Source organism: Neopsephotus bourkii, unplaced genomic scaffold (assembly GCF_033783945.1).
Source record: "Neopsephotus bourkii isolate Nb327-2 ecotype Australia unplaced genomic scaffold, CSIRO-AGI_Nbou_v1 NB_1680, whole genome shotgun sequence".
Classification (NCBI taxonomy): domain Eukaryota; kingdom Metazoa; phylum Chordata; class Aves; order Psittaciformes; family Psittacidae; genus Neopsephotus; species Neopsephotus bourkii.
Window position 1 is genome coordinate 744,622 of NW_026902154.1, and position 11,555 is coordinate 756,176.

General features: G+C 58.7%; 2 protein-coding genes across 3 annotated transcripts; both read left to right on the forward strand.

Moving 5' to 3' along the window:
- Positions 1-280: 280 nt before the first annotated feature.
- LOC133224448 (fibulin-7-like) lies at positions 281-1,551 on the forward strand (the record flags this gene model as incomplete). Its single annotated transcript, XM_061375934.1, is given in 4 exon segments — positions 281-425; positions 510-648; positions 1,321-1,472; positions 1,475-1,551. Coding segments are annotated over 4 exon segments (513 nt in total), but the record flags the coding sequence as incomplete, so codon positions are not given.
- A 6,986-nt stretch (positions 1,552-8,537) lies between these two features.
- TPPP3 (tubulin polymerization promoting protein family member 3) lies at positions 8,538-10,917 on the forward strand. 2 transcript variants are annotated; one of them, XM_061375924.1, is made up of 4 exons: positions 8,538-8,683; positions 9,113-9,304; positions 10,257-10,410; positions 10,607-10,917. In XM_061375924.1, the coding sequence occupies exons 1-4, from the start codon at positions 8,676-8,678 to the stop codon at positions 10,793-10,795; spliced, it is 543 nt and encodes a 180-aa protein (XP_061231908.1). In that variant the 5' UTR covers positions 8,538-8,675; the 3' UTR covers positions 10,796-10,917. The 2 variants fall into 2 exon arrangements, with proteins under 2 accessions (XP_061231908.1, XP_061231909.1); XM_061375925.1 differs by lacking the exon at positions 8,538-8,683 and having other exon boundaries at positions 9,164-9,299.
- The last annotated feature ends 638 nt before the right edge of the window (positions 10,918-11,555 follow it).

Consider the following 11,555-nt stretch of genomic DNA (forward strand, 5'->3'; position numbering starts at 1 on the left):
CTGTGACAGCCATCACCTGGCCCCGGCATCTGCTAGCCCTTCCTGTGACATGGAAGGCCTCAAAGCCTCTGATGCGCGTGCGGAGAGGGAAGGGAAGGAAGAGGCTGGTCCCAGTGCCAAAGGGAAACAGCTCCTTGTCCTCCAGGGCTGCTTCTGGAGACCAACCTCCAAACGTGGTCCAGATGCGAGACAGCGGCATGTGCCATGGTAAAACAGGGATAAGGATGGTGGGGAAGTGGGGAAACCAAGGCTTGGCCATAATGGGACCCCACTCTGAACCCCTCCAGATGTGGATGAGTTCCAGCTCTTCCAGTCCATTCCCCAGACCCGGCTTTGCCTCCATGAGTGCCTCAACCTCCCCGGCTCCTACCACTGCCTCTGCCCACCTGGTTACCTCCTCCATTCTGACTGCAGTGCCTGTGAGGGTAAGAGTGGTGGGAGGAGGGGAGGGAGGAAGCATCGCATGGGACCATTGGGACAGCCCCACTCACCCCATGCCACCACTGCAGATGTGAATGAGTGCACCAGGAAGCAGCACAACTGCACTCAGGGCAACGTCTGCATCAACACCTTTGGGGGCCACCGCTGTGTGCACCCCAAGTGCCCCCTGCCATGCCACAACACCAGCTACGTCAAGACCTCTGCCTTGTGAGTACTGTGTGTGGCTTGGGCTGCGTCATCACCCTGGGGATGGGTCCTGTGCTCCAGGGGACCATATTGTGTGGCAAATTGCCTGGGTGTGGTTGGCACGCTCCCCGTTGGTGGCTGGGGATGCACTCCAATGCATGGTAGCTTCATCCAACGTCCTGTCCCCCAAGAGCTCCAGGCTGCACTTGCTGCCATGCTACACATCCAGGCAGTGCTGTCAGCTGTCATTCAGCAGGCAACAAGCCCCCGGCTCCATTCTTGAGGCTGAGTTGCCACCCAGTCAGAGGAGCATCCTTGCTCCTGCTCATAGAATCAGAGAACAGTTTGGGTTGGAAGGGACCTTCAAAGGGCATCGAGTCCAACCCCGTGCAATGAGCAGGGACATCCTGTACATCTGAGCCTGGCTCCATCCCTAGCCTCCAGCTGGGACTGTGGTACCCCTATTCCCAGCCTGAGTTTGACCCAAAGCTGCATCCCTGCAAGGCATGGCATTTGCCTGGTAGAGGCAGGGTGGGACAGAGATCCGATGCTGGGCACACTTAGATGTGAGTGTCTTGGGTTGCTCTGCCCAGCTTGTGGCATGGGCTCGGCTAATTGGCAAGGATGCAGGCATCTCCCTGAGTGCCAAAGCACAGCACTGAGCAGCAGTTCCCCTTCTCTCCTGGCAGCCAGTGCCTGGAACCCATGCCCCATAGGGAGCCGAGCCTGCCGCCTGGTCCCTACCTCCATCTCCTTCCACTACCTGCCGCTCCGGGCCAACCACACTGTGCCCCACGTGCTCTTCAAGGTGACCACCACCCGCTTCGGGGGTGACAGCCTGCACTTTGCATCACTGGTGGCCAGGGCTGGGGTGTCTTTGCTGTGAGGCGCTCCGGCATCCAGAGATGCATGCAGGGCACATGAACAGTGTGTGGTGGTGGGAGCATAGACTGTAAGGGTATGAAATCCAGGAACTGCTTTCAGCTGGGTCCCTCTCCGGAGGAGCCCAGCTTGAGCTGTTCCTATTCCTGTACCACTCAATTATCAAATTGTTTTTCTAAGAAACTGAAGTCTGAGACTCTGCTGTGGGAAACCCAGGACAAGGAATTTTCTTTAACAGATCCACATTAGTCCACATCCACGCCTGGAGTGCAGCAAAATCCCAGTGCAGACGCTGGGGCACATAGCCAGTGCCCTGAGTCACTGCACCCAGAGCTGGCAGTGAGGAGCAGGAGCTGGCTTGGCTGCCACGCTACAGTACTTCGGCATTCCCTCTCCTCCTGGCTTCCCTAGGCTGCATGCCCCATTCCGGATTCCTGGCTGAGCACTGAGGCCAGAGCTGCCAGCAGGTCCAGATCTGCCTAGCAGCCAGCTGATCTCAGAGCCTGGGATAGCAGCTACGCACACGTAATAATGACATGGATGTGCCCCAGTGATTTGTCACTTGACAACTATGGCACTGGCACAGCCTCTGCTTCTCTGGCATGGCAGGACACACTGTTTCTGGAGAGGCCACTGCTGCTGCACTGTGCTGGGCTGTGTGTGAACAGATAGATGTACCAGTAGAGGAGGGGGAGCCTTTATCACCCCACCAGATCATAGAAACCTACCAAATCATGAGTTGGAAGGGACCTCAAAGCTCATCCAGTTCCAGCCCCAGCCACAGGCAGGGACCCCTTCCACTAGAGCAGGTTGCTCCAAGCCCCTCTGTCCAACCTGGCCTTGAGCACTGCCAGGGATGGGGCAGCCACAGCTTCTCTGGGCACCCTGTGCCAGCGCCTCAGCACCCTCACAGGGAAGAGCTTCTGCCTAAGAGCTCAGCTCAGTCTCCCCTCTCTCTGTCAGGTTAAAGCCATTAAATGTGTTGATGCATGGAAACCACAACCAGCCATTTTCCCAGACTATGGCAGGTGCAGGATACGGTAAGACAGAGCGGGTGCCATGTGACTGGAGCTAAGCCGTTTGTCCCCTTGCCTAGCTCAGGCTGCTGAGCATTCATCAGGAATGGTTCAGAGCAGGATGGGATATCTGGGGACAAATGCCCCGTGCGTGTAGCCAGCATGGGACAGGCAGGACGGACTCCCAGCCTTGCTGTTGCACATCACCCCAGTGCTCACACTGGCTTCTGCTGTGAGGTCCATGCAAAGTCCACTCCCCATGGAGCTTTACAGTATCACAGTATGTTAGAGATTGGAAGGGACCTCAAAAGATCATCCAGTCCAATACCCCTGCAGAGCAGGAACACCTAGATAAGGTTACACAGGAACGTATCCAGGAGGGTTTTGAATGTTTCCAGATAAAGAGACCCCACAACCTCCCTGGGCAGCCTGTTCCAGTGTTCCGTCACCCTCACTGAGAAGAAGTTTCTTCTCAGGTTTAAGTGGAACCTCTTGTGTTCCAGTTTGTACCCATTGCCCCTTGTCCTATCATTGTTTGCCACTGAGAAGAGCCTGGCTCCATCCTCGGGACACTCCCCCTTTATACATTTATATGCACCAATAAGGTCACCCCTCAATCTCCTCTTCTCCAAACTATAGAGACCCAGCTCCCTCAGTCTTTCCTCATAAGGGAGATGCTCCACTCCCTTCATCATCTCAGTTGTCCTGCGCTGGACTCTCTCCAGCAGGTCCCTGTCCTTCTTAAACTGAGGGGCCCAGACAGTTTTCCTTCTGGAAAGCCTGATTCAGCAGAGAGAGGCAGGAAGGCGCCTGCTCCATGTCGAAAGCTTCATTGCATTCCAGGAGCACCCCTGAGTGCTGGCAACTGGCCCGGCTCCATCAGGAAGCATCCTGGCAGTGTCACCTGGCCCTCACCATGCTGCGTGGTGCTCATGCAGTGAGCATTTCAAGTAGTGCTTGCCTTCAAGGAGAAGGTGGTACTACAGCTGCTCCTGGAAACCTCTGATCCTTGCAGGGCTGGAGTAGGTGAGTCCTCCCTTTGCTGAAGGGTTTATGGGGTCAGTGTGGTTCAGAGACAGGCTGAGCTCTCCCTGGGACAGTCCTTGGGGAATTCTGGCAAGGCAGCAGAGGTATGGTCACTGACCCGAGGCTTCTTTAAAGAACTATTTTAGTATCGCTCTCTGTTGTCTGATTTTTGACTCCTGTAAGAGCTGGAATGAGGAGCTTTGGCTCCTCCTTGGATTACATGAGTGATCGATCAGCAGAAGTGAAGCACCATGTAGCTGTTGAAGTGATAATGGTTTAATCTGCAGGAAGGTTTGGCCTGTGGTCACACTCCTCACAGCTTCCTTGCTGCTGTGGCCAGGGGTACCTGCTGGCAGTGTGACCCAGACACCCACCTGAAGGAAGGTCTCTGTCCAGCTACCACCAGTGCAGAGCTCCATGTGCTGCTGGGCCCTCAGGCTTCTCCACAAGGACAGACACCATGATTTTCACTGGAGGCCAACGAGATGCTCCCAGTTTGGGAGTTTCTGTGGATATGGGGAGAAATTCTGCTGCTGCTTCCAGCTGAGACATGGAATATTTTCTTCACTACTGGCTGCTGGATGTGGTGCCTTGGCTGTGTGTTGAGGCTGCTGGGTGCTGAGTGAAGAACCAGGCCCAAGCAGAACAGGCCGGTGGGATCCCGATGTCCTGAATGTCATGGGCCCCAAGCAGATCATGTGTTTGATTTTGGCTGGGTTTTATGGGAGTTTTTGCCATAACCACATTAAAAGAGGACTGCTGAAGGTGCATATTGGGCACCCAAGAGTGAAAATGGTGAGAGTGAGACAGGTTTAGCTTGTGGGAGAGCTGCTCTCTTCTCCAGATCAGTTCCCAGCAAGGATGAACCTTTGCAAAGGCAGCTGCGAAGCTGCTTCATGCTGGGAAGGCCCTTTGTAGATGCTGCTTTGTGATATACACAGGTTTTTGGGTGCTGTGTGTGGTACCCCACAAGGGCATGGAAGTTCTCCTTGGCAGAGAATTGGTCACAGCAGAAGCAGGCATAGCCTGGGCTCCCCCCTTCCCCTCCTCATTCCTGTCCTTTTGGGACCACAATGTAGATATCCTGCGGGTTGAGGTGCCAAGAGCATTTCTGCTGCCCTGAGTGAGGAAGGTCCATTGTAGACCTGTGGCAGCAAGCAAAAGGAACATGTTACATTGGGGTACTGCTGCAAGAGCCAGCGTGCAGGCAAAGTGGTCCTGGCCATGACACTGGAGGATTGGAATGACCATGAACCGAGTCCTTGCTACAGCCCAAGAGAGAGCTAGGTTAAGGTGACAGCAGAAATCCTGCTGCCTTCAGCTCCCCATCACTGCAGAAACATTGAGGTCTGGCATCTCTGAGCGCCTCCTCCAGCACTAAGTACAAGGTTTTTGCCAGGGCATGAACTCTCCCTTCAGCAGGAGGCAGTGCCCTGGGCTGGCCATTTCCACTGCAAGGCACTGTGGCTTTTTATTAGGACCAAGAAATGCATTTACAGGACAGTGACAACTTTCCAGAGTCTGCAGTCATAAATGGCAGTCACCAGCAGCCGTGCCAGGTCTTGCAGTGCCTGCTATAAGCCTTATTCTTGTGTGGGATATCACCTGGCTTCCTTTCATCTTCAGGCCTGGCTCAAGCTTGTTTTCTCTTTGAAGTCAAGGGGGCCTTCCTTTGGGAAATGCTTTTCGATGAGGCTGTTCTGGCTCTGCTTTTTAGAGCATCCCAAGGGGCTACCTGGAACTGCAGGGAGGGGGAAAAGGAAGGTCTTGCTAGAGCTTATCTCCCCCTCCTCTCTGCCTGGCACTGTGCATCCTGAGCTGGTCCAGAGCAGCTGGCACACCTAGCACACACACACACACAGAGCTCATCTGCTGCAGCTAAGCCCCGTTGATGCCGTGTGGACATGCTGTTGCTGGGGTTACCGTATACATATTGCACAACCTCTGAAACACTTCCTTCTGTTTGGTAGCAACTTGTGCTAGAGAAGCAGTGTTCCTGCATAACCTCATCCCACCCCAGCGCGGCTGAGCCAGCGACTCGTTCCTGAAACAGGATGACTCTGGGAAGCGTCTGGTGCCCCGCTCTGGGAGAAGCAAGAGGCAAAGAAGAGGGAGGGTGAGCACAGAGGGTGCACTGAGGTTGTGCTCTTGTGCGAGCTCTGAGCTGCACCCTGGAGCAGTCACGGCGCTCCAGGACTCTGTATGAAGGTGGGGAGATAGGCATGGTCCTAGCAGGGACAAGCCCAGCATGTGAAGCTGTGTCTTGGTGATACTGAGCTGTGAACCTCGGTGTGCCTTGGGTAAGCACGGGAGTTCTGCAGCTTAGTAAGCTCCTGAGGCAGGAGACACCCTGGGAACATCCTGACCTTCGCTGGAAATGGCAAGAAAAGGCCCCCCGGGAGCTGAGCACTGAGCCATGCACAAGCTCCTCCACCACATCACAGGACCTATGCAACCTCCTCTTCATCCCCTGCCCCTGCCACGGGCTCTGGACCAAGTCACAGCCTCCTCCCGGGCTTCCTTTTCCGGGCTGCATGAGGAGCAGCAGGAGCCAGCCAAGGACCGTGCTCCATCCCAACAAGGCTGTCATGGTGACAACAAATGCACAACAAACCCCAGCCTTCAGGAACTGAAACCTGGCCTGCTCAACCCGACTGCATGGGACACCTCTGCAGCCCTGGCAGTACTCACCCCGATCTCTCCAAGTGCCACTTCCTAGCTCTTTGGGACCTGCAGCCCCCGGTGCTGGCTGGAGGATCTACAGAAGAGCTGCCAAGGTGCCTAGGTCCTGCTGAGCTCCTGCCTGCTGCCAAGCCCTGCAGAGTTGCACGGGCTGGATGCTCCAGGAGTTACCTGGGCTCCTCTCTGGAGTGTGAGCTGCAAGCAGGGCCAAAGGCTCCTGCTTCAGTGATGAGCTGCAGGGCAACCTAAGGACAAGGCTCTACCTTCAGCAAGCCTTAGTCTTAACATGGCAGCCCCAGTTACCGCCCTCCTTAAAGCAAAAAGCACAGGAGCAGCTCTTCCCCACTGTCTGCAGGGTGAGGTGGCAGCCCCAGGTCCTTGCTGGTTTAAATTCCCGCTTCACAGCCATCCACTGTCACCTCTGAGCCTCTGTGCTCTGGGACCTGCTTTCACATTTGATGAAGAGCAAGAACATGGTTGTTCAGGACAGAGCCCACCTTCTGCCACCTCCTCTGTGCAGCACCCAGGCTCTCTGGCCCTGTATGAGCTCTACCACGACAAGTTAGAAGAGACACACACATTGATGAGATTGGCCTGATGAATTCCATCCCTTCCACATGAGCCTCCACGTGTCCTGCCTACCCTTGACTGTTCCCTCTGGGATGCCCTTGCCTCCTTGCAGCTGCATATTGTCACCCTGCCCCTGGTTGGGCTGTGGAAAAAGCTGACAAGGTCACAAGGCTGGTTAGGGATGTGACAGTGGGATCCTTCATGTGTCTGTGGCCATCTGGGGCTGTCCAGAGCGGGCAGGTTGCTGTGAGATGCCTGCATCCTCTGACAGCAGCCCTCGCACCCACCTCCAAAGCAAAGGTAAGGTGAGTGATCCCAAACCACACCCTCATATGTGGCTGGTGGTCACCTCTGGAGGGCTCCAGACCCTGCTCCAGGCTAGGATCAGCATGAGCATGTTGCTGAGGGCTTTGTGCAGCCAAGAGCTGGCAACAAGGTCTCAGCAGAGCACATATGCCCCTCAGCCAAAAGGGGTATACCACAGGGCAGAGGGAGCGGAACTGACACCCCTGGGGTAGCTCAGCCGTGGGCTTTTGTGTCCATCCTTACCCTGCAGCTCCTCTGCACATGGACGAGGGCAGGCAGGGGACCGCACCGTGCCAAAAGCTGCCTCTGTTGTTTGACCCAAGCTGCTGATTTACACACATGACCCTTCAGCAGGGCTGTAGCAATAAGACAAGGGGAAGGAGGCAGCTGAGGCGCTGGCACAGGGTGCCCAGAGAAGCTGTGGCTGCCCCATCCCTGGCAGTGTTCAAGGCCAGGCTGGACACAGGGGCTTGGAGCAACCTGGTCTAGTGGAAGGGGTCCCTGCCCGTGGCAGGGGTTGGAACTGGATGAGCTTTGAGGTCCCTTCCAACCCAAACCTTTCCATGACTGTCTGTTGCTCCCCAGCAGGCTCCGTTTCCTCTATGGAGGGACGCGCTGCCCGCACGGGACGGGGCTGCATGGCAGCACGTGTGGTGAGGGGCTGGCGAGAGGCGGCGTGCGGCTGCATGGGGCCCGGTTGTGGCGGGGGCTCCCCAGGCTCCCTCTCCCCGCCCCGCGGGCGCTCCCGGCCGCTGCCGCAGCCCTGCCCGGGGGAGGCGGGAAGGGGCGGCCCGGAGCCCGGTGCGGGCGCGGCCAGGGCCCCTCCCGTCTCCATGGCGGCGCCTTAAACCGGCGGTGGCGGCGGCTCCCCCCCGCCTCAGAGCGCGGCGCCGGAGGTGAGTGAGGGAGTGAGGGAGTGACCGGGAGAGCGCGGCGGGGCCGGGACCCCCCGACCCGGGACCCCCGGGACCCTGCTCCGGCCGCTGCCAGCCCGGGGCTCGGGTACCCCGGGGTCACCCGGGCTAGGGGGGTCCCGGCCCCGTGCAGGGCGGAGCGGAGCGGGCCAGGGGCGGCGGGTGCCCCGCGGGAGCGCGGGGCCGGGCGGGGACAGGGGGCATCTCTGCTCCCCCTCCTCCCTAGCGACTGTCGCCAGGCAACGCAGCCTTAGGTCCCGCGGCCTCTCCGTGCCCGCTCCCGGCTCTCGCCAAGGCCCCGTCCCGGGCACTGGGCGCGGTCCCCGCTCCGCACGTCGGGGCGCTGTAGCAGCAATGTTCTGGGCCCTGGCTGCCGTGCCGTGAGTGCGCAGTGCATGGTGAGGGATCCTAAGGGATGCTGAGGGATGCTGAGGGATGCTGAGGGATGCTGAGGGATGCCGAGGGATGCTGAGGGATGCCGAGGGATGCTGAGGGATGCCGAGGGATGCTGAGGGATGCCGAGGGATGCTGAAGTGGCAGGGCAAGGCTGGCGAAGCAAAGGCAGGCAGGGAGGCAAGACGGGGCAGTGGCCACCGCGCTGTGAGGGAACACAGAGGCCCATCTGTGACTTGGCACCTCTGCCTCAGGCACCATGTTTGGGTAAGCCGGAGCTGGTGTCACTGCCGGTCCCACACAGAGGGATGCAGGTGCTGGCAGAGGCAGCAGACGGCAGAGGTGGGGCTGGAAGCAGCAGTTGGTTCTTCATGACCAGCGAGCTGCATTGCGTCATCCCGGAGAGTGCTCCCGAAGGGCCAGGCTGATGCGCTCACTCCCTGCCAGCCCCTGGAGCCAGCAGCCTCGCTGCTGACAGCTCTCGGTCTGGAGCCTCCATCCCCCAAGGCAGACCTTGGCTGTTGGCCCCTGGGCTCATACAAAGCCGCCGCCAGCACTGCCAATACCCAGCTCCTGCCACTCTCCCTCCGGCCTCACCAGTGCTGGGAGCAGAGCTGGGAGCGGAGCTGAGACCTCTGCAGGGGCAGGCAGCCACAGCCGAAGCACCAACAGCTCCCTCTGCTCCCTGCCCTGCAGCCCCATGGCCGGGAGCGCTGAGATGGCATCCCTGGAAGAGAGCTTCCGCAAGTTCGCCATCTACGGCGACACCAAGGCTACAGGGCAAGAAATGAATGGGAAGAACTGGGCCAAGCTGTGCAAAGACTGCAAAGTCACCGACGGCAAAAGCGTCACCAGCACCGACGTGGACATTGTCTTCTCCAAGGTGAAGTAAGTGACTTGGCTTCCTGGGGCCTCCAGCTGCCCCAGGGGTGGGTGCAGGGTGGTGGTGCGGCGCTCCCTGGGGTCTGGTACCAAGCTCTGCATCCTGGGGTGCTGCACCGCAGCATCCTGGCCTCGGGGAGGGTCTGTGGCTGCTTTGGCAAGGCCTAATAACGAATTAGTCTGAATTTTGCAGGTGGGAGGCTCAGGTTTTGGTGTTCCCTCTCCCCAGTGTGGGGTGGGCATGGGTGGTTCTGCCAGGTTCCCATCCAGCAGGGAGCAGAGGAGGGTGCTCGGGGTGCCCTGGGCCTGGCCAGCCCCCAACAGACCTTGGGGAGGATTCAGCTCCACAGGGGCAGATGGAGAGCTAAAGGCACCTGGAGCTGCTTCTGGGGTATCTGAGGACATGGTGTCTATGCAGTGCTCCAACCAGGGTGCAGGAGCAAGGGTGCGTGCTGCTCCCTCTGTGCCCTCTGTCTGGGCACCTGACTGTTCACTGGTGGGGCCAGGTGATGCTGAGCAGCGGGAGGTTTTTGGTGCCTAGGTTGATGGGCTGCTGCGCTGCCCAAGAGGTAAGGACCAGGCGCTTGTGGGAGAGATGCTCTGTGCACATCTGCCCAAATTTGACCGGAGAAGGACTGATGTCTGCCAGGGAAGGAGCGTGCTGGGCATCCCAGGCGGGCTGGGAGCAGTGGGAAGGGATCCATGTACCCTTCTGCCACCAGCACCCAAGTGCCAGGGAGGAGGGTTTTGGCACCAGGGACTTCAACAGCCTGTGGCTGAAAAGTTCCTGGAGCTTAGCATTGGCTGTGCTCAGCCCCAGTATTCAGCCAGGATTGTCCAGGCCGTGGCTGCATTGCAGAGGCTGATGGAGGACAAAGTCTCTCTGATTTACTCATCCCACTGCAGCCCTGTTTGGAGGGAGGTGCACATGAAGACTGACTGGGTTTTGTGCTTGCAGAGGGAAGACAGCCCGTGTCATCAACTATGAGGAGTTCAAGAAGGCTCTGGAGGAGCTGGCCCCCAAGAGGTTTAAGGACAAGAGCAAAGAGGAAGCATATGAAGCCATCTGCCAGCTGGTGGCAGGGAAGGAACCCATCAACGTGGGTGTCACGGTGAGTGGAGAGCCCCTCAGATGGTGGGAGCAGGAGAGATGGCTGAGAGGGGAGGACGGAGCTCTGCTCGCAGTGCAAACGCATTCCAGGGCCCCCATGGCCTGGGTGGGTGTAGGTCTTTTGGGCAGAGGTGGGGCAAGGGATGAGGATGGTGGGCCATGTTCTTGACTAACCACATCCCACCTCCCCACTGCAGAAAGCCAAGACGGTGGGGGCTGTGGAGAGGCTGACGGACACCTCCAAGTACACAGGGTCTCACAAAGAGCGCTTTGACGAGAGCGGCAAAGGCAAGGGCAAGAGCGGGCGGGAGAACATTGTGGATACCAGCGGCTACGTCAGTGCCTACAAGAATGCGGGCACCTATGACGCCAAAGTGAAAAAGTAGGGATGGGCGCCCGTGGCACCCACCGCTGTGGTCCCTGTGCATTGGCCGTGGGGCTCGTGTCAGCCTTGGGGCATCCTCGTGTGATGTGGGACCGGGGAGACTGCACTGGGGCCAGCCCCAGGCTGCCCAGCTCTGATGGGGCTGGGAATGCTGCTGGGCCATGTGCCCTGCTCCAGCACTGTGTCTGTCTCCCCACCATGCTGTGACACCCCCCAGCCCTTCTTGTGTCTCCCTCCATGCTGTCACCTCCACCCCGCTGCCACACTAACAGCACTGCTCCTCAGGGTGCCCCTGCCCCGCTGGCACCTTCCCTACCTCAGCCCCAGCTTCTGGGGTACCCTCCCTGCTAGTCCCAGCAGGGACCACAGCCTGTCTTCCCTACAGGCCCCCTGAGGACCTGCCTTAGCCCCACAGAGCAACCACCTCCTTCCTTCCGCACCGGTGACCTCACCACGGGGCTGCCCCAGCTTTGCGTCTCACTGTTAGTGCTGGTGCTGCTGGGATGATCCCAGCCCAGCCTCACGATGCATCCCAGGAGAGCTTGGTGTTGCTTGGCTGTCAGCAAAGGTCTCCGATGTGACCCCCCCACCCCATGGCATCCTGCTGCCTTCGTGAAGTCCAGACCAAAGGATGCTGCAGCCCCACGCTGTAACCTGGCTCGGCAATAAAGCCCTGTCCACACTGATGCCCTCGGTCTGATTGTGTTCAGTGGGACCGTGTAGTGAGAGCCCCTTTCCCTGGTGGTGGGAGCCCCTTTCCA